General features: G+C 44.8%; 1 protein-coding gene across 3 annotated transcripts; it reads left to right on the top strand.

Annotated features, from left to right (window-relative positions):
* The first annotated feature begins 3,052 nt into the window (after positions 1-3,052).
* ZCCHC9 (zinc finger CCHC-type containing 9) lies at positions 3,053-19,780 on the top strand. Of its 3 annotated transcripts, XM_054031866.1 has the most exons (7): positions 3,061-3,105; positions 3,899-3,948; positions 6,968-7,359; positions 8,217-8,367; positions 8,611-8,703; positions 10,576-10,644; positions 19,621-19,780. In XM_054031866.1, exons 3-7 carry the CDS (start codon positions 6,994-6,996, stop codon positions 19,737-19,739), a joined length of 798 nt encoding a protein of 265 aa, XP_053887841.1. In that variant the 5' UTR covers positions 3,061-3,105; positions 3,899-3,948; positions 6,968-6,993; the 3' UTR covers positions 19,740-19,780. The 3 variants fall into 3 exon arrangements, with proteins under 3 accessions (XP_053887842.1, XP_053887841.1, XP_053887843.1); XM_054031867.1 differs by lacking the exon at positions 3,899-3,948 and having other exon boundaries at positions 3,053-3,105; XM_054031868.1 differs by lacking the exons at positions 3,061-3,105; positions 3,899-3,948 and adding an exon at positions 4,062-4,375.
* Positions 19,781-22,462: the final 2,682 nt, after the last annotated feature.

Here is a 22,462-nt window from a genome sequence, read left to right as displayed (position 1 = left end):
TGGGTCACGCCCTCACTGTGCTAAGCATTGTACAAGCACAAAACAAAAACATGGTTCCTGCTATGTTTACAATCTAAATATGAGAGAAAACAAGTGGAATCAGCAAACAGACAGACAAGGAAACAATGAAAAGATACTGGTTAGAATGATAGGCAGCGATCATGGCACTCCAACCATTATGTAATCATTTAACCTCCTAACCATCTAAATGGCCACTTGTGCATGTAGTTGTGAATTTTATGCAAGCACTGAAGGTAACTGCATGCAGTTTTGAAACGAGACCTTACACCCCAGTTACTAATACCTGGTCTACATTAGAAAATTGTACTGGCAAAATGCCTTTTTGGGGAGGAAGGGGGGGGGGAGAGAATACAGCCTGGTTGACATTTAATTTTCTCTGCTCCTGACAACAACTTCCACTTTTGCCAGCATAATTATTCCCCCTTTTGAAGTAACATAAGCCCCCAACGATATATAAAAAAAACTTAAAAAAAAATCTCATCTGCCACAGTACAGGACCAACTAGTGGCCAATTACATGGCACCTACTGTCTGGAAAACTCTATGGCCATATCTATTGCGAATAGATCTGCTTAAAAGATTCTCCCTAGCTGGTGAGTATCTGAACTATGACTTTCTCCATTGCTACAACCAATAGCCTTCAACCTGTGTTAGCAACTGTGGAAAATATTCTCTTGCTACTGCCGCTGCAGAAAATGAGCTGGCTATTTCCACCAGGGTCAGACTACATGATACCTAGATGACTGCCAGAAGCTGAGACTGAACGACAGGGGATGGATCACTTGAAAATTTCCCTGTTCTGTTCATTCCCTCTGAAGAATCTGGCACTAGCCATTGTGAGAGGGCAGGATGCTGGGCTAGATGGACCATTGGTCTGACACAGTTATCACCTCTCTGTATTATGTTAGAGGAACTGGAACAAGCAGGATTAGAAGCACCAGCCACTCTCTAGGTATTAATACTAGGGGGAACAAGCTGGGGGTCACTTCCACCAGGTTCCGACCATTAGAAAATGGCCTTTTTTCTTCTGTCATATATATTACTTTTATGCGGAGATATTCCTCTTGTTCCTTTTCTAGGACTAGCTTCTCTGGGAATCTCCTGCAGTAAGCTCTATTATAAAGAAGCACTTCTAAGGAAGAATCAATGGGAAAATATACCCAGTCAAACATAAACTTTCATTTAAAATTGTAAAAAGACCAAATCTGTTCCAGCAGTTCACTCTACTTTCAAAGGAGAACTATAGGTTCATACTCCCTCTACTGGTCCATTTGCTTCAATAGCATAATACAAACTGTTCAGTAACTAAAACAGAAAACTTACAGGGTGCAATACTCTCATCTGACAAGAAGTAAAGATGAAATTGAAATAAGCTGAGACACACAGAACAAACATAAGCTGTTTTGTGGAATTTTTAAGAGCACAAGCTTTCTAAGTATCCATGAATATGTTGTGACAATTGGATCATTTTTGTAGTAGTTTACCATAATACAAGGAAAGAAAATATCCTGAATATTTCATCAAGAACTACTTCACACTGTTGTGTTCGGAATATTTTAAATAAGAATATACATTGGTATAGTAATAAATAAACAAAACAAGCAAAGCAAAAAGCACAATTCTCTCTGGGCAAGTAATATTTTTCAAATAAGAAGTCTTAAGTGCTGAGAATCATGGAAATATGGGAAACTTTGGGAGAACTTTCCTGTGTGTTCCTTCCTCTTGAGATCATTGTTTGGTGGGTTGAGCAACCCCAAATAGAAAAAAAAAAAACAGGAGAGAATATTTGTCAGCTAGTGACACAACTAGATTGTTTTTCATGGTCAAACTACTGTGGTAGGGACTTCATGTCTACGCTGTTCTAGTTCTTATATCATTCCCATCACAGTATTTATCTGCATGACATGGTATCTGAGGGTACGTCTACATTACCCACTGGATCGGCAGGTAGTAATCGATCTATCGGGGATCAATATATCGTGTCTCGTCTAGATGCAATAAATAGATGCCTGAACGCACTCCCTGTCAACTCCGGAAGCGGGAGGCGGAAGAGGAGTCGACGGGGGAACAGCGGCCGTCAATCCTGTACCGCAAGGACGCGAAGTAAGTCAATCTAAGTCAATCTAAGATACGTCGACTTCAGCTACGCTGTTGTCATAGCTGAAATTGCGTATCTTAGATCGATTCCCCCCCCCCCAGTGTAGACCAGGCCTAAGTGCCTTCGCTTAATATTTAGATACCAGGGCTACTGGAGGGAGTAGCATATGCGGGCATATGTACCCCAGTATTTGGTGGAGGCTTTTTACAAAGGGGTGTAGGTAAGAATTTAAAATTTTGATCCATATGATTTATTCATTGCCCTGTGCCCAGAGTATACTTCATAGGCTCCCGGGGTAGGCATGCCCGCATATGGTATGAGCACTAACCCAGGCGGCACAGCTGCATGGAGACAGTACAATGTTTACAAAAGATCGTCCAAGGAAGCCAGAAATTTTGCTAGTCGCCCAAGAAATGCTCCCTTCACTCCCCGCCATGCCGGAGCTGTGTTTGCTAAGGGATATGTGGCATGTACTAGACTCACACCTGTGCACACCGCTGTCCGCGTAGCTTTGCTCTACCAACAGTCCCCGTTCACGGATGGGGAAGGGGAAATGAAAACGCGAGGCGCGCCTTTGCATGCCGCGTGCGCCTTTACACTCGCGCCTTGCTGCCCGGCTGGAGCACCACAGGGGCTCGGAACGTGCCCGTGTAACTCGCACGGCAGCACGGGGCTGTGCCCAGGGCAGGGGGCTGTTCTGTCCCGCGGCCGGAGCGCGTTCCGCGGTAGCTGCAGACGTAAGGCCGGTCTCGTGGCGGAAACTGCACCTAGTTGCAAAAAGGGAGGGTTCCTATTTGTGTCGTGACACCTGTCTGCGGGACCCAGCTGCAGCGTTACCGCAGCGACCCCCGCAGGAGCGCCGGAACCTTGGCCCCGCCCCCTGCTCCTCTTCTGCCCCCGCCCCCTCGCCCTGTTCTGCCTCTTCCCCCTCAGGCTCCACCTCCCGATAGCCAGGCCGGAAGCTGGAGTCCGGATGTAGACAGTGAGGTGAGCATGTTCCCCCAGCGCCCCCCCCCCCCGCGCGGAACTGGGCCGAGCCCCTCTGCGCCTCCCCCCCCCCTCAGTCCCCCGCGCGGAGCTGGGCCGAGCCCCTCTGCGCCTCCCCCTCCCCCCTCAGCCCCCCGCGCGGAGTTGGGCCGAGCCCCTCTGCGCCTCCCCCCCCCCCCCTCAGTCCCCCGCGCGGAGCTGGGCCGAGCCCCTCTGCGCCTCCCCCCTCCCCTCAGCCCCCCGCGCGGAGCTGGGCCGAGCCCCTCTGCGCCTCCCCCCCCCCCTCAGCCCCCCCGCGCGGAGCTGGGCCGAGCCCCTCTGCGCCTCCCCCCCCCCCTCAGCCCCCCCGCGCGGAGCTGGGCCGAGCCCCTCTGCGCCTCCCCCCCCCCTCAGCCCCCCCGCGCGGAGCTGGGCCGAGCCCCTCTGCGCCCCCCCCCCCCCGCGCGGAGCTGGGCCGAGCCCCTCTGCGCCTCCCCCCCCTGTGCGGAGCTGGGCCGAGCCCCTACAATTACAACACTGTGAAATTTCAGATTTAAATAGCTGAAATCATTAAATTTACTATTTTTAAAATCCTATGACCATGAAATTGACCAAAATGGACCGTGAATTTGGTAGGGTCCTAACAATAAGGTTTTGACCCCCCACCCCCAGCAGATATGGAGAAGGGGGTAAAACCTCCTCTAAGAGAATCTCAGGATGGGGATGTGTAACTTGTATTAACACACAGAGCAACTGTAAATGTTATTTTATTTTAATATTGTTATTGATAAAATTTCCTATTTTTTCCAAAAAGTTTTCAGTAATCTCTTGAGTGTGTGACTCTCTATAGTGCTATCTGCTGAGGTTAGTAAACATTTCCCTTTACATCACTCTCTCTCCACTTTAATGATGCAAAATATTCACAGACAGAGCTGTGTCCTAAACGGTGGCCTGCACCACATGAAGCCGAGGGACATGAACAAGAGGGGCCAGTGGGGCTGGTGCTTCCCCCGCTCCCCGTTACAGCTGCCTGAGGCGGCTTGCAGCTGTGCTAGCCAATATGCCTTATCTCCCTTGTCCAAATAGGCAATGTCAAACACTCCGACTCTAGGACAAGGGGATCCCACACTGAGGCCCCCCAGGAGCACCAAGCTTGGTGTGCACTACCAGGTGCTGGTGAGCTTGGCACCCCTGCGGGGTGGAGACTGGTGACTGCAGACCCCCTTGAATTGCTCCGTCCAGGTTAAAACAGTCCCCAGCCCCACCCGCGACCAGCACAGCTCTGCTTCTGGTGAGTGACGGGAAGTGCAGAGCAGCTTGCTGGGAAGTGTTTTCAGTGTGGTTGTCTCTCCCTCCTTGCCTGTGGGTCTCTACTGCACTGGAGGCCTGGTCCCGACACCCTGTCTAATATGTGCTTCGCTGTTTGCCTGAGCCCTGCCTGCCCCCCACACAGGGAGGGGGCTCTGGCCATCAACAAGGGCCACGGTGAGGCTTGGGCAAGCCCCACACAGTGTTCCGTTGTCCCTTTGGGAAATATAGTCACCCAACCCTGGGGGCTCCATGCTGCACCAGTGGTGAGTGACTCTTGTGGGCTGCGGCCCCCTGGAATCTCATGTTCTGCGCGGTCAAATCCCTCTGCATGGCTGTGAAGTCACAAGAGGCCATTCTGTACTGAGGCTGTGTGTTGGTGGGGTGCTGGGCTCGTGGTGGCTGTGGCTTGCCTTGCTCCCTCCGCTCCCCTGCAGAGGTACACAGGGCTGCACTGAGACCGGCTGCTGAAACCTGGACTGGGATCAGACCCTAAACGCTGGGCCCTGTGACTACCTCAGGCCTGCTGGGCTCTGCATCCCTGCAGTGTGGCGGCTGGGACTAGCTAATGCCCAAATTGTGGGGTGGGGGTGCTGATAACCTTGCTGCTGAGGTTGCTTCCACACCCCCTCGCCCGACCATGAGAGTGGCTCCAGCACCTCATGCTGCTCCCTGGGGAGGAGTCTGTGTGTGTGTGTGTGTGGGACTGGGTGGGCCAGATTAGCAGTGCCACACCCCTGTCCCCTGGTGAGCAGCCCTATATCTGGAGCTCTGTCCCCAGGCTGGGGAAGGCAGCACAGTCTGGTACCTGGGGAAGGGTCTGCTGGGAGCCCTACACTAGTGCCTTAGGCCAGAAGGACCAGATTAATCTTTTGTGGGCACTACCCCTGCTTGGTGTTTTCCCACCACTTTCACCAGGTGGGGGGGGGGAGAGGAGTGAGCAGCAAGTGGGGCCATGGGGAGGAGAGGCTGAGCAGGGGCAGGGCCATGAAGCTTGGGTAGAATCGGGAGTGGGACCACGGTCCCAGTGCTGAGGCCCCTTCTGAGTGTGGGTCCAGCGCCCTTGTAAACCCGGTATTGTAGGCTAGGGTTACCATACGTCCGTATTTTCCCGGACATGTCCGGCTTTTTGGTTCTCAAATTGCCGTCCCGGAAGAATTTCCAAAAAGCTGAACATGTCCAGGAAAATAGGGAAGCATGATAAACCTAGAGTTACCTGAAGGAGCTGCGTGTCTGGGATGCTCGCCCAGCCCCAGCTAAATGTGTAACCCACTTCCCCCCGCTTGCGAGGGGACACTGCAGCTTTGATGGGCACCGGCCAGCCAGGAAGTGATGTCATTCCTCTTCTGGCCCCACCCCAGGGTGTGGCGCTGTGGGAGCAGGAGCCATGCGGGCCGCTGTCTGGCCCTGGGCACGGGCCCTATTGATGTGCTGCTTCCCTGGCCCTGGGGCTGCTGCCTAGTGGGTCCCCGGCTGCTCTTCTGGCCTGGGCTGAGTCCTGTTGCTCAGCTCGGGCTGCTCCGTGCGCTGCTGCCCCAAGCCGCTGTCCCCGTGAGTACCTGCCCACAGCCAGCCCCCATCTCCAGCCCCTGCCATACCCACTGCTCGCAACCTGCCAGCCCCACACCCATAGGCGCCAACTTTACCCGGCGCCAGTGGGTGCTTGGGCCCCCTGGTCTCCAGCCCTTTCCCCAAATCCCCGGCCCTGCCTCCTCTCCCGGGCGTGCCGCATTTCCCCTCCACCCCCCTCCCTCCCAGGCTTGCTGTGAATCAGCTGTTTCCATGGCAAGCCTGGGAGGGAGGGGGGAGGAACGGTGGCACGCTCAGGGGAGGAGGCAGAGCGGAGGTGAGCTGGGAGTCGGGGGGGGGGGGGAGGGCCGCAGGAAAGGAAGTAACCCTGGGGGGGTGGAGTGTCCTCTTTTTTGAATGTTCAAATACGGTAACCCTACTGTAGGCCAGGGCTGTGCTGCAGAGGCACAGCCACAGCCCTAGCCCTGGGGCCATGCCACAGTAGCTTAGACATCTCCTGTGTCAACGGGAGGGGTTCTCCTGTTGCTGTAGTTAATCCACCTCTCCCACAGGTGGGAGCTAGGTGCACAGAAGAACCGTGCTGTTGGCCCAGCCATATCTACACCGGCGGTTAGGCAGACCTAATTGTGGCACTAAAGGTGCAACATTTTTCACAGCCCTGACAACGTAGCTAGGTCGATCCAATTTTTAAGCATTCAATCTGGCCCAAAATTGGCTGAAACAAAAGTGTACATTATACAAAAATGTGATGGTTTAGTTCCACCCACCCACCCAGCAGGGCAATAACCTAGTGGTCCCCTGATGCTTGAGCAAAGAGACTTCTCAAGCTGTGGTACAAATGTAGAATTTTGTTTTTCTTTGGTTGGTGCCTTATGAGGTGATTTTACATGATTTTATTTATTAATAATGTTTTGCAGAGTAGTAGGTCTCAGAGTCCCCTATCTTAAATTTAAATTTAGTCCTATCATGCCAAATTTTGTGCAAACTGATAAGTCATTTACCCTGCCCAAAAGAACAAGTGTGACCTTCTGTATTTGCTTTAAAGGCTTGTAAAATATTCCAGAAAAAATCATGACCAGGTGGGCCCGTACAAGTACCACTCATAGCAAAAAGCCTCTGGACGCTACACCATGGGAAGATATGAAAAATGGATCCACCAGTGGAACAGTGAGGAATAAACAGCAAAATTATTCAAATACACTTTCTTTAAAGAATGATCAAGTGAAGAAGAAAAATAAAAAGAAAAAGGACTATTTGAATGAAGATGTTAATGGATTCATGGAATACTTAAAACAGAGCTCACAGGTTATACATAATGGAAAGGTGAGAGCAGCAGACAGCCATGAGATGAGGGAAGAAGTAGCAACAGCCTTGAAGAAAGATAAGCGTCGGGAGGGAAGAAGATTGAAGAGACAAGAGATGAAGAAAAACACCATGGTAAGATCTCTGTCCTGTTCTGCCCTTTCTCTTCAAGTTTTTGTTAATAAGTGTATTCTATGATTAAGCTAAAAGTAATATAGGTAAAGAGCACTCTTTTTTCAACAAATTGCAAACATTTGTAGAAAAGTCTTAAAGCCTGCAGAATTTCAGTGTAACTAATGTTAAGTGGCTCGCCTGTTTGGAATCCACAAAATGTACCAAACTTACTTTTTGAAGGAGGATGCACTCCTTCTGTAATGATCAGCTGTTGATCAGTGAATGCCCAGTGTGAAATTCCTACATACACCTTTGTACAATCTTATAGATGGGTGAATAATGCCTATAATATTGGAGCTTGATCATCGGTTGTGGATGCGGGTCTGTGACAACTATTCTGTGGTTTGCTAGGCAAATTGGATTTATCCCCATTATATTCTAGGAATTTTCCCCTTAAGGCTGACTGTCTTAAGATTCATAAAGTGCTTATTAGACTGGAATTTTGTGGTCTTGCTTTCAGTACCAGTTATTGAATCTTAGACCTTGAGATCATTATATGTCTTATTGGGCATTGATTTGACCTTATTTTAAAGATGTAAGGATCAAAACTTATCGTGATTCCGAAGTCTAAAACTAAACCTTGCAGGTGTTCTCTTACCCTAAATATGTGTCTATGACACAGAGATTTCAGGTAACTTTAATTTTAATATGAAAAGTAGTTTTAAAGAAAATAAAATTCTGTTGGAGGTAAATGCTGATTGTGTGGTATTAGCAGTAAGTGTATCCTTTTAAAATATTCTTGTCTGTAAAAATACACAGCAAAACATATGTAATGAGTTTCCATAGTCAGTTTAGTAATCCACATTTTATTTTCGAAGGTATGTTTCCACTGTAGGAAGCCTGGCCATGGAATTGCTGACTGCCCAGCTGCCCTTGAAAGTCAGGATATGGGTACTGGAATCTGTTATCGATGTGGATCTACAGAGCATGAAATCACCAAGTGTAGAGCAAAAGTAGATCCAGCTCTTGGTATGTTTTAACATCTACTTTTCGCTCTTAAAGGAAGTGCTTTGTAAGGGTTTTCTGATCACTGAGAGAGTTTCATTTTTGGTCAGAAAGTTTAACAGTTTTGAGGACATCCACTTTAACAGGTAATGCTTCCACATTACTGCAATATTGATTTATTTCTGTAAAAACACTGTGATATTATCTGTAACTTTGGTGTGAAGGTTTAACATGCATCTTAATAGAAGAACAATTGGAATCTTACAGGGGAATTTCCGTATGCAAAATGTTTTATTTGTGGCGAGATGGGGCATCTGTCAAGGTCATGTCCAGATAATCCTAAAGGACTGTATGCTGAAGGTGAGTATAATTATTGCTGTAAACCAAACATTTGCCCTCTTATAATGGTGGTTAAATTTAGCAAAGAACAAGGTGGCAGCTGCCAGGTACGAGAGAGTGTAGTGAACAGTGCTCCTTGTAAGAGGTGTACTTTGTGTAGAAAAAGTATTTGACAACTGTAGAGTGTCTAGTGCATATCTTCATTAGCTAGTGATTGCCTCATAACTGAAAAAAGAACAGGAGTACTTGTGGCACCCTAGAGACTAACAAATTTATTAGAGCATAAACTTTCGTCGGCTACAGCCCACTTCTTCGGATGCATATAGAATGGAACATATATTGTGCGTGTGTGTGTGTTCCATTCTATGTGCATCCGAAGAAGTGGGCTATAGCCCACGAAAGCTTATGCTCTAATAAATTTGTTAGTCTCTAAGGTGCCACAAGTACTCCTGTTCTTTTTGCGGATACAGACTAGCACGGCTGCTACTCTGAAACCTGTCAAGTAACTGAGCATGGGAGCTAAATTTAATTTGAAATTCAAAAAGGGGGTGTTCTCAATGATTCTACAAAGGAAAAAACCCTTTGTATTTATGTACACAATGCATTGAAATATACACCTGAAGAAAGAGGGACACTCTAAACTTGTGGGGAGGAAGTGTATAGGCTCTTTTGACTAGAGAGACATTTTAAAAGCTAAATGCGCTGTTCTGTCCTCCCATTATATGTTGGATACATGGGTCTCTTCAGGTATTCCATGGCTGTTAGCCAAACAAAAGTTATTACTGCACTAAAATTCTATGTTTAAATATGTGATAATGCTGCAAAAGAATAAGGAAATCAAAGTAAAGGCAGACACTGCCTTTAACTTGTGCTTTTGGATTGTAATTAATTCGGCCTGTGACATCGCATGTAGATCTGAAACATGCAGTACCTCTGCATCCTGGTAATTGCAACATGCTCTAAGTGAAGCCTTTATTCTAGAAAAGGGACAACCTCAACTTAAATCACACTTCTGTCTGAAGTTGTTTAACGAAAGAGAGAGATTAAAATAGTCTTTTTTTAAATTTGATAATCCCTTTTTGTATTTTTAACTTTCATTTTGCGGTATAATCAACTAGTTTGTGGATCTTTCACACAGTAACTTGGCAAAAATAGAAAAGTGACTGTAAAATCTCAGGTTAGTAAGAGGACTAAGTCAGATGTATTTAAAATTGCTTTTAACCTTTTTTGAATTGACTAGATCTCAAGTATATGTTGCTCCTTTAAAGGCCAGATTTTGTCCTCAGACATCCACATGCAATTCTCATTAACTTCAGAAGTAGTTGGTGCATGCTGGTATCTTGGAACAGAATTTGTTTTCTTAGGAACAATGTCAGAATTTCAAATAGCTACTCCTCAATATTTCTAGGCGAATATAATTCAAATGACTTTTTGCAGTAATGTTAATACTGGATTTGTATGTATCGTTCAGCATCCATAGATATGAGTGCTTTACAAAAGAGAGTAAGAATAATTATTCCTATTTTATAGAGGGAAAACTGAGGCCCAGAGGTCAAATTACTAGTCCATGCTCACAAAGCAGGTCTCCTATACACTGGATCATGTCTCAAGTTAACTTGAATTTTAGTCTATGAAAGGCCTCTGAGTTAGTTTCTAGAGGGAATTTTTATCTTTATTTATGCTATACCTTTGGAAAGATAGAGATATATAATTATATTATATATTATATTTTATATATATATAAATATAATTTGTTTAACTTCTAAATTTTCTTGTTTCAAGTGAAGATCAGTTTTTATAATATGTTGACAAGTGATTAAAATATGCATAATGCTAAAGCAAATATTATTTCCAGTTGTTAAGAAATAGCTTTGGATGTTGCTTTCTTAATAGGAGGCTGCTGCAGGCTTTGTGGATCTGTGGAACACTTTAAAAAAAATTGTCCAGAAAACCAGAACTCAGGTGAGATCCAAGGGAATATAGCTTGCATGTCAAAGTTTTAAAATATAAAGATAAATTATTCTGTTGTAATGATGAGACCTATAAAGAGGGCTTGAAAAATACTCACCTAGTAGCAAATATGAAACTGTTTGGGAGGAATGGGGAGTGTAGGCGGATAAAGTAAACAGCAGAAATTGACAGTTTTTATTACAAATGGTTCTAGCCCTTAACACATATGAAAATAGTGTTCCAAATATAACATGAATGTGAACCAATAGAATGCTGTCTTCCTGAGACAAAGAGTGCACCAATGCCTCTACTGTCTCCAGGGGCTGCCAGGTGAAACTGACAAAATGATCATTTTCCTGTGGGTAGCAGTGAAACTGAAAAAGTCAGTTTCAGAGTGGGAAAGCTTTGAGTGGCATTTGGGTAGTGGAGCTATTTGAGGAAGAGGATATCTCCAAAAATGGAGACTAGGGATCCTCCCTGCCCTACAGCTGTCAGGAAAGAGCGGGTCTGATGAAGGGAGAATAATGGGTCCTATAGACTTCTCAGTAGGGAGAAAAGAGGAGATCTCTCTGGCTGCTCTAAGGATGTTTCAGACTAGTTAAGGCTGATATGAAAGATCTGGCCCCTGAGCAGGGTCTAGGGACTACAGCCTGGTATAAATCCAATAGCTGAGGTTGGAGGAATGGACAGCTTGCTGTGGTGGTGCTCCTCGACTGCTGCTGGTAGTGGTTGGGGGAAGATACTTTACTAGTCTCTGGCTAACTGTTTTAGTTCTGTGCTAAATTAGATGAGGCTGGCTCATCTAATCAAAAGAGCTTTAAACTAGGAAGTTTGGGGAGACGGTTGGGAGATGCACAGTTAATCTCCACGCCAGATTCCAGTATGGAAAAGGTGAGTAAAAGGAGAGGAGACATAGCCGGGGAGATGAGATTGGACATAGGAAGGACAGGGGGAACGGACACAAGGAGGCCCGCAACATATAGTGCTGCTAATGGGAGACGGGCTAAACGACATACATTAGGGTGTTTATACACCAATGCCAGAAGCCTAGGTAACAAAATGGAGGAATTGGAGCTCTTGGTCCAGGAACTGAAACCGGATATTGTAGGAATAACGGAAACGTGGTGGAATGGCAGTCACGACTGGAACACAGGTATGGAGGGGTATGCGCTGTTTAGGAAAGACCGGAACAAGGGTAAAGGTGGGGGGGTGGCCTTGTATGTCAATAGTGAAATAAACTGTAAAGAAATAATAGTGGATGGATTAGATAACACAGAGTCTGTCTGGGCAATACTCACACTGGGTAATAGGACTACTAGAGCCTCTCCGGGGATAGTGCTTGGAGTGTGCTATAGACCGCCGGGATCGACCCAGGATATGGATAAGGAACTATTTAATGTGTTTAGAGAAGTAATTACTAACAGAAACTGTGTAATTATGGGGGACTTTAACTTCCCGGATATAGATTGGGGAACAAACGCTAGTAGCAATAACAGGGCTCAGATGTTCCTAGAAGTGCTTGCTGATAAATTCCTCCATCAAGTGGTAACTGAACCGACGAGGGGGGAGGCCATTTTAGATTTGATTCTAGCAAGTAGTGAGGACCTTGTTGAGGAAGTGGTAGTAGGGGACAATTTGGGCTCCAGTGATCATGAGCTAATTCGGTTTAAAATACATGGAAGGAGTAACAGAATTAAATCAAAGACTAGGGTTTATAATTTTAAAAAGGCCAATTTTAACAAACTAAGGGGACTGGTAAGGGAAGTGGATTGGGCAAACGTATTAATGGATTTAAAAGCAGAAGAAGCCTGGGATTACTTTAAGTTAAAGATGCATGAGCTGTCGGAGGCCTGTATTCCAAAAAAGGGAAAAAGATTACTAAGCAAGAGATTTAGACCGAGCTGGATGAGCGACCGACTCAAAGGGGCGATTAGGAAAAAACAGAAAGCATTTAAAGAGTGGAAGAGGGGAGGGATCAGTAAGGAAATGTACCTAAGTGAAGTCAGAGAATGTAGAGATAGAGTGAGAAAGGCCAAAGGCCGTGTAGAGTTGGACCTAGCGAGGGGAATTAAAAGCAATAGTAAGAGGTTTTACAGCCACATAAATAGGAAGAAAGCAAAGAAAGAAGAAGTGGGACCGCTGAAGTCTATTGCCGGAGAGGAGATTAAAGACAATCTAGGCATGGCGCAATATCTTAATGAATATTTTGCATCGGTGTTTAATGAGGCCAATGAAGGTATTAGGGATACTAGCACCACTATAGAGGGGCACTCGGGATGGGGGATTACCGTATCCGAGGTAGAAACAAAACTTGAACGCCTTAATGGGGCTAAGTCGGGAGGACCGGACGATCTACATCCGAGAATATTGAAGGAATTGGCGCAGGAAATAGCAGGCCCGTTAGCGATAATATTTAATGAATCTGTAAACTCGGGGGTGGTCCCGTTAGACTGGAGAATAGCTAATGTGGTTCCTATTTTCAAGAAAGGGAAAAAAAGTGATCCGGGTAACTACAGGCCTGTTAGTCTAACATCTGTAGTGTGCAAGGTGTTAGAGAAAATTCTGAAAGAGAAACTAGTGGAGGACCTGGAGGGTAGTGGCAATTGCGATAAATTACAACATGGTTTTACGAAGGGCAGATCGTGCCAAACGAATCTGATCTCCTTCTTTGAGAAAGTAACGGATTTATTAGATAAGGGAAATGCGGTGGACCTAATATACCTGGATTTCAGTAAAGCGTTTGATACAGTACCCCATGAGGAATTATTGGTTAAACTGAAAAACATGGGGATCGATATGAAAATCCAGAAGTGGATAAGGAATTGGTTACTGGGGAGAATGCAGCGGGTTGTATTAAAGGGTGAACTGTCAGGTTGGAGGGAGGTTACTAGTGGAGTGCCTCAAGGTTCGGTTTTGGGACCCATTTTATTTAATCTATTTATAACTGACTTCGGAACCGATTGCAGGAGTGGGCTGATAAAATTTGCGGATGATACGAAGGTGGGAGGCGTTGTAAATTCGGAGGAGGACAGGGATATCCTGCAGGGAGACTTGAATGAGCTTGTGAATTGGAGTATCAGAAATAAGATGAAATTTAATAGTGAAAAGTGTAAGGTGATGCATTTGGGGATGACTAATAACAATTTTAGTTACAAGATGGGGACGCATTGGTTAGAAGTTACGGAAGAGGAGAAGGACCTAGGGGTTCTTGTAGACTGCAGGATGACTATGAGTCGACAATGTGACGTGGCGGTGAAAAAAGCCAATGCGGTCTTGGGATGCATTAGGCGAGGTATATCTAGTAGGGATAAGGAGGTCCTGCTTCCGTTGTACAAGGCGCTGGTGAGACCTCATTTGGAGTACTGTGTGCAGTTCTGGTCTCCCATGTTTAAAAAAGATGAACTCAAACTGGAACGGGTGCAGAGAAGGGCCACTAGGATGATCAGAGGAATGGAAAAGCTGTCGTACGAAAGGAGACTAGAGGAGCTTGGGTTGTTTAGTCTGACAAAGCGAAGGCTGAGAGGGGATATGATTGCTATCTTTAAATATATTAGAGGGATTAATACAAGGGAGGGAGAAGAATTATTCCAGCTTAGTACTAACGTGGATACTAGAACGAATGGATACAAACTGGCTGTGGGGAAGTTCAGACTTGAAATTAGACGAAGGTTTCTGACCGTCAGAGGGGTGAAATATTGGAACGGCCTACCGAGGGAAACGGTGGGGGCGACGGACCTGTCTGGTTTTAAGATAAAGTTAGATAAGTTTATGGAGGTAATGGTTTAATGGTAAAACATAGTAGTCAAGGAAAGCCAAGCAATGGTGGGTAAATAGTATAATGGCTAACGGGGTCGGGCTGGAGACTCTTGCCTATATGCTCGGGGTCTTACTGATCGCCACATTTGGGGTCGGGAAGGAATTTTCCTCCAGGGCAGATTGGCTGAGCCTCTGGAGGTTTTTCGCCTTCCTCCGCAGCATGGGGCAGGGATCTCTAGCAGGAGGGTCTCTGCCGATTGAAGTCACTAAAAACAGGATTGGGGACTTCAACAGCAGAGTCCAGGGAAGGGGTAGGGACGGTTTTATGGCCTGCAGCATGCAGGGGGTCAGACCAGATGATCATAATGGTCCCTTCTGACCTTAAAGTCTATGAGTCTATGAGTCTAAAGGTTGTTGGTTAGCCCTTCTAAACCCTCCAAATTCTGCCAAAGTTAGTGTTTGTTCAAATATCTGGAAAAAATGAGTTGAAAAATATCCTTACATTGCCTACTGATAACTCTGAAAAATCATTATTAGGTTTTATTTTCATTTACTTTTCTTTTCCCCCTTACTGACCAGTGTTTGTTTGTTATAAAATTGTCTGCATCTGGGAGATAAGGTTTAATGATCATGCAGAGAATGGAGTCCAGGTTCCTAATTTCTAATAGCTGTTAGGCTACTCCTTTGTTTTCTGAATATCTGTAATAGAGACTACAGGAAGGTGAAATTACAGGAGAGGGATTGTATGTTGTTATAGTGACTCAGTAATTTTGAGTTGCACGCATCCATTATTTCCACTTCCTCCTCCAAAAGCCTCTAGTGCCATTGGCTCTAAGATGCTGTCAGATCTCAATCATCAAATCCAGTTTCCTTCACCAGGATCTCACACAATCTTCATCCATCACTACTAAATATATATCTCTTGATCATATAAATGTTATGTCTATTATTCTCAGTGTGCAGGTAGTACCTTTACGCTGGCATCAGATGTATGTGAATGGCTGAAGTGTTCTAGTTCTTGAAGCATATTTTTGCCAAATAGGATTTGTTGGGGTTTTTTAACTGGTGTAAAAAGAACAGGAGTACTTGTGGCACCTTAGAGACTAACAAATTTATTAGAGCATAAGCTTTCGTGGACTACAGCCCACTTCTTCGGATGCATATAGAAGAAGTGGGCTGTAGTCCACGAAAGCTTATGCTCTAATAAATTTGTTAGTCTCTAAGGTGCCACAAGTACTCCTGTTCTTCTTTTTGCGGATACAGACTAACACGGCTGTTACTCTGAAACCTGTCTTTAACTGGTGTATGATTGTCAAAGATTTGTAGTGTAGAAGGGGCACTAGTGGTACTTGTGGTAATTTGTTCATTAATTTTTTCCAAAGGTTAGCAGGCAGTACAGATTTTTGTTAGATGTAGCTTAAACAAAAGCCACTTCTGGTAATGTAGAACAAAAGAGATGTTTCTTTAATGTTGGGGAGATCTGAAATGATTGATTCCAAGGCTCAAACCAAACCCATGTCACATAACAGACCTCCGTGGAGTGGAGTTAATTTTTCAAGAATCTGATTCCAACCCACTGAAAACTAAAACATTGAAACTGCCCAGTTCTAACTTTAAAGACTGGCCCAACCTGGAATGGGTTGAGGCAGTCCTAGCTTTCACAAGAATTACACAGAAGTAAACAGGATATGGAGGCACAGGTAAGGCTTTGTCTACACTATAAAGTTTTGTCTGCAGAAGCTGCCTTTTGCCAATCAAATAGGGGAGGTGTACACAGTACAAAGCTACTTTTGGTGGCAAAACAAAACCACCTCAATGAGAGGCATAAAGCCTTTTGTGGCAAAGTTAAAGCGACAAAGCATTAGTGTAGACACTGCTATTTGTTTTGACTACAGAACTGGCTTCCACCAGTATCCCACAATGCCTAGGAGGACGGCTCTGCTCACTGCTTTGATCTCTGCCCTGCAGGCATGCGCCCCTCCCTTTCAAAGCTCTGGGGAAGTATCTGACAGCTGAGCCTGCTGCTCCCTTTGGGGAACAAAGAGCAAATCATTACCTGGAATGCTCCTGTGCTGCCCGGCTCTAGGAACTCAGCAGCAGGCAGACTGCTGCTGCAGGGCGGCGGGTGTGTTCAGGGTGGGACTGCTGTGCTGCTTTGACATTCTTCAGCAGGCTCAGGATGCTGCTCCCAGCAGCTGAGGAGGCTGTGGGAGAACTTGGAGGGAATCACAGAACCATGGCAGGCAGGTAGAGCGGACTGCTTCAGGAGAGACTGCTGTGCTGAGCAGAGCTGAGGGCTAATGTGAGGAGGGTGTTCCCCCCACTGCCTCAGATAGGTCAGTAGCCTACTTTCTCCCCTGCCCCAGGCACACCACTCTCCTCTCCTTCCCCCCACACCCTTCAGTTGAAAAAGCAGCTAACAATCTACTAGGATGTTCCTGGAATGGTGGGATTAAGAAATGCTGTACCTGCCCCATGAGGCATTGCAAGCCCTTCCCAAAGCACCCTGCTGCCAGTTGCACAGTGGGATACCACCACAGTGCACTGCTCTCTGTGTCGATGCAAGAGCTGTTAGTATGGATGCACTCTGCCGACACAAGGAGCTAGTGTGGACATGCAACAGCGGTTTTAAGTAGGGCGCTTTAATTAAAGCGGCATAACTTTTACCGAGAAAACTTTGTAGTGTAAACAAGGCCTAAGTGTGAGATCTTCTAGGGCAAACAGAATCTAGCGAGTGCTATTGAAAGCTTGCCTGCCTGGAACCCCACTGTGAGAGATGCACATGACTTGGAAGTGCAGTTCGAAACTTCTGAATAGCTGTGTATATTGGTACTGTCTATACCCCATGTCCATGCCCTTGTGTGCTTCTCTACCCCACGTCCGGGTCTATTAGATTGCAGTTGTGATTGCTATGCTGTTCCTTTTGATCACCATAAGTAGTGAATAGAGGAACTCCTTAATATATTTCAGGTCATTGTTTTTTCTTTGATTTGTTTGTGGGATGGTCAGATAGTGTTAAGATTTTTAGTCCCATTGGATATTTCGTTTCAAGGCTGAGCAATTCCCACACTCTTGTGGACCTTATTTAAGGTGGCCAAAGCCAAGTCTGCCAAAGCCAAGTCTACCCACTCCAAGTAGTGCCCCCTCTTCTAGTGGCATTGAATCAGTCACCAACAGGCCTACTCAGTGATGACACAGGAGGATCACATTCCTAGTTACAGTTCTAGCCCAGACCATTTTAGAGGGGGTTGTGAGTGTGTCCTACGGCCCAATGGAATACAGGACTCTCCTAGATACCATGCCTATCAGGGTGTCATGGTATTGGTGTCTGGACACTCTTTGACACTGCTGGTGTTGATGCCTTGACAGTGAGTGCCACTACATTGCCCATACTGATATCAAATGCTTGTGGGTTGATGGGCTCTGGCTCTGGAGCCCTGATGTCAGACTCCTGCTGTCTAATGCCTCAGCGGCAAGTTCTTCTTTTATGTAGTTGTTCTGCACTGACTCGTCAGGAGGGAGTTCTGAGGATGTGGGCAGGATACATATGCAGCCCTAATGGCTGGGTACTGTTCAGACATTCTGACCAAAGTGGTTGTATCCCCTACAACATGCACTCATGCAGGCAACAGTCTTGGGTTACTTCATTTCAGTAACCATTTTTTATATACCATGAAAGAACACAAAATTTCTGTCAGGCTGGCACACAAGTGGAAACTGGAGCAGTTTCAGTAGGAGAGAAGGAATTTATAGTGAATAAACAGTGGTGCTCTGTGAACCCTTGTGAATGACAGACTATCACTGTATCAGTGGCAACCTTTAGTTGATGAATTTGGTTTTCATTTAGCAGTATTGGTATTCATGTATGTCAGAAGGCAGGAGAGCAACACTAAACAGTGTGCTTACCCCATGCAATTCCTATGCTGCAGGAGATATGACAAATATGAGAGTTTTAGTGATGAGATGCCTACTCCTTGAAATATATAGCTTCTATGAGATATGTAATGGCAACTGACAAATGCCATTTTGAATGCAGAAGTACACTGCATATCCCATCTAGAAAAATATGGATCTCTCTCAGGAGACTAAATTATATATATGAAGCTGAATTGGAATTCTCTATGGTTGGAAAACACATCCATAATGAAGACTGACAGTTAGATGCTGTGTAATTTCACAGGAGACCTGTTAGAACTAACACTGATATTTAAAAACAAGCACTGCTGCTTACAAAGCTGTTAGAATTCACTGAATCTATAATGATATGCTGTGGATAAGAATGAAAAGAGAAAATTTTGTAATCAGTTTGCATCATGCAAAGTACTCTTTGTGAGTGGGATAAATAAGATAACTGATACTCCCAAGACTCAGGGTTACAGTCAGTTACTAAAACACACACCATTTCCCCTGGTGACTCTTATTCAGATGCAGTTAGGGTATGCCAAAGCTGTTTGTTACTTGTTTTAGACTGGAACTGCCACATATGCACTGAAATTAGTATAGGTTACTGATAACTAACTGGTCCATGTAATATTTTCAGCATATTCTGACTAGCTGGCCTCCAAAAATTGAACTGCTGTACAGAAGAGAAATATAGCATGCCAGTGTGCTAAGTTTTTAGGAGGGGTATGTTAACTGGTATTGAATTGAGTAAAGTGTGGAAAGATGTTCTCATGATTAAAGAGAGTCAAGAGATCAGCTGTGCCACAAACTTCTTGCATGACCATTGGCAGATCATTTCTGCCTTAATCTCCCAATCTATACAATGGGGATGATATTTACCTACCCTCTAGGTGTGCTAAGGCTTAATTAATGTTGGTTAATTACAATGAGGCCTTTGTGGAAGGTGTTGGAGGGGAAAGAAAGTATTATAGTTAACCCACTTTGGTGATGATAGGAGAGGGCCTAATTTGAAAATCTTGGTGAGTCCCCTGCTGAGAAAATATACCTTTATATAGTGTGTTCTATGTTTTGGGTTTTTTTTTTTTTTTTAAAGCTACAATATTTACTGAACCCTAATAATGCTTTGGGAGATAGCTGAGTTTGTAGAATAGAGGTTAAACAACTTGCCTAAGGTCATGGAGAGAGTTGTTAAAGCTAGAATTAAAATGCAAGACATCCTGATTGAGAGAATGTGGCCCAGTGGTTTAGTCACAAGACCGGTCAAAGTGAAAATCTTGGATATAACAAATAGAGTTTTACATAATCTTTTTTGCCTCTCTTGCTCCACAGATCAAGCAGTAACAGTTGGTCGATGGTCCTATGGAATGAGTGCAGATTATGAAGAAATTCTAGAGAGCCCTAAACTACAAAAACCAAAAGTAAAAGTACCAAAAATTGTTAATTTTTGATAACTGCTCTCAGACTACATTAAACATCATTTGTCTTCTGAGTGGTCACTGAGTTATACAACTGCAAGATAAAGCTGGGTTCCTTAGGCCAAATTCAGCCCTAGCATAGTGGGCATAACTCCACTGACACCTACTTGCATTGATTCTGGCTTCAGTAAACTAGCTGGATTGCAGTTGCCACATGACTTCTTGTGTATTCACAATTTTCTACAAACCCCCTCCCCTGCCAACCTTAAATGGTGATCACTTAAAAACCTAAACAATGCCTAAGTGAAGGTGTCCTGAGGAGAGAAGTAATACAGCAAACAAATGTTTTTTTAAAATGCTGTCATAGTTCAGGGCTAACTGCACCACTGGCCCCTCTCCAGTCTCTCTAAATGTGCTCATTAAATCGCAGACTTCATGCTTTCAACTCTCCAGGGTGGAATCACACGATTGGGGATCAGGGCTGCCATACTCCGTGTACCAGCCATTCTCATCCCTACAGGTCTGCTTGCGTTCAGCATAGGCTCCTTAAAATGAAGTATTGTTTATGAACCCGTTCCTTCAGCGAAACAAAAAAAAAAAGGCCAACACATATGAAACCTCAATTATGCAGCTTCACTTACTGTCCCCAATAACATCTGGATAGTCAGTTATACTCTACTGGAAAACTTCTAGAAGCCACCCCAGATTTATTAATGCTTTACACACAATGGTGGGTCCAGAACCACAAAATGTATTTGAATGGGAAATTTGACTTTTCAGTAGTGTGCTATCGGTGCCAAGACTGATTTGATGCATTCAGTGTGAAATCTGAATTGCTAAAGCATTTACAGACAAAGTACTTCTGTGCATCTTAGAAGGTGCTTAAGTGTGCCTTAAAGGGTGCTCAAGGATCCCTGTCTCATCAAAATCTTAGTGTGATTCAGAACTCTAATTATGAGACCCTGTACTAAACTTTTAAAGTAACTTTGTCATAGTTAATCTTTAAAGGATAATTATGTAGTGATCAAGATGTTCACTTAACTTCATATTTTAACTTATCCTTTTATGAATGTGTTATGACCCTTCTTGAAAGATGGCATGGCTTAGCAAACTCTGTTGGGCCAAGCCATGGCTTGTTGCTGCCTTGGAATGTACGGTTTCTTGTGGTAAATCAGAATACACAAAATTATTGTTTAAATGCTTCCTTATTTATACATTTTCTTAATATATTTTATTAAAATAGGTCAATTTTAAGTTTGAATTTTCTATCATGGTAGCTGCATTTTTCCTAATGATTTCCCTGGTTCTGGTCTTATTCTTCCACAGAATAGCTTTCCTTTTAATGCATCTTTGGACTATGCCTCTCTGGACTTTAGGAAATAAATGCTTATGCATCTGGCTCATCAGCCTCCATAAAGTACATAAATACGGTTTGCAAAAACCAAAGAAAACCAAACGAACCCAAAATGGAAGTAAATACCAGTAACCTCCTCATACCTTTATAGCAGTTAACTACAGAAACAGCAGGGAGGGAAAGCACAGAAAAAATACTAGGTTGAATCTTTTAAAGGTAAAAACAGCTTTGAGATTTCAGCAGGTGTATTGGTATTTGGTGTACAGTACTGATGCTGGAGTGGCAACTGTGAGAACATTACAAATGTAGTGGAAGTAGATGGTGTATAGCAGAACTTTATGCATTCCCTATGCAAGGAGCAGCTAAAACAGCCTGAGGTTTGCCTAGATGTGTGCCCCCTGCTGTCATAGTCCCCAGGAGTGTTTCAGTAGTGGGGAAGGGACAGGGCACAGCACTGCTCTGGCTATATCTACTCACGTTCCCAACATGTCCCTCCAGGCCCATTCCTTCACCAGAGCTATCTAGCTGGTGATGGGCATCACAGAGCTGAATTGGCATCTTATAGGGAACTGTGCTGGGTCTTGAGTGGGGCCATGCAAACACTTTGCAGAAGCACCTCTGGTGTAATGTGGCTGTAGCACAAAACTGCATTCTCTCTCCCTCCCCCTCCTCACTAATAATTGAGCATTCCCACTATATTATACACTAGGCAAATGCAAAATTAGAAGAAGTAACCAATGTTAGTTTTAAATCAGTGCTTCAGTGGGCCAGGAGCACTCCTGTGTGGCTGTTTAAAGTAAGAAAGTGGATAGTGTAACGGTAACCTACAGGAAGCACTACTGGATGTTTACGGATCTATTTCACTTCTGATGTAAGTTGGAACAATTCCTCTCTGCTTAAGGCAGTAGTGACTGGTGTGTGAAGTCACCAAATGCGTAGGCAGTTGTGGAGCAAGCTGACAGTATCAATGGGAAACATCTATGCAAGAACTAAAGAACCCCTAGAAAGACTAGATTTTGTAGGTTCTCTGCCTGAGATTCAGGGTACCTAGACTGGACTGGGAGTCACAAGTCGCTGGGCCTTTTTGGCTTTTGTATAGTCAGTGCAAAGGGTTTCTGGGACACAGCTTTGACTCAACACTTAGAGCCAAATTTTGACATTAAAGAAGCCCTTTGGTGTGGTTCACGTGGGATTTGGGGGGGAAAGGGGGTTGGTCCCTTCCTCTTCCCCGCAAGTTTCCTCCCAGTTCTGTGAGATTTCCCAACCATGTTTTTGCTACCCACAGGTCATTTATAGACCACTACCCACAGCTAGGTGCTATAGTGGTGCCTTGCACTCAGGTAGACTCCTTACATCTTCTATCACTGTGCAAGGGGGTGCAAATTAGTGTGTGTATGATGGG

This window comes from Malaclemys terrapin, chromosome 6 (assembly GCF_027887155.1).
Source record: "Malaclemys terrapin pileata isolate rMalTer1 chromosome 6, rMalTer1.hap1, whole genome shotgun sequence".
NCBI classification, from domain to species: domain Eukaryota; kingdom Metazoa; phylum Chordata; order Testudines; family Emydidae; genus Malaclemys; species Malaclemys terrapin.
Note: the sequence above shows the minus strand (reverse complement) of the source record. Positions and strands in the feature narration are given on the sequence as shown.

What these genes read in the sequence shown, in the direction of transcription:
- ZCCHC9 (XM_054031867.1), top strand. Translation starts at nt 6,994, where the DNA reads ATGACCAGGTGGGCCCGTACAAGTACCACTCATAGCAAAAAGCCTCTG. An exon ending in AGATGAAGAAAAACACCATG is followed by an intron (nt 7,360 to 8,216) that starts GTAAGATCTCTG and finishes TTATTTTCGAAG; the next exon opens with GTATGTTTCCACTGTAGGAA. An exon ending in TAAAGGACTGTATGCTGAAG is followed by an intron (nt 8,704 to 10,575) that starts GTGAGTATAATT and finishes CTTTCTTAATAG; the next exon opens with GAGGCTGCTGCAGGCTTTGT.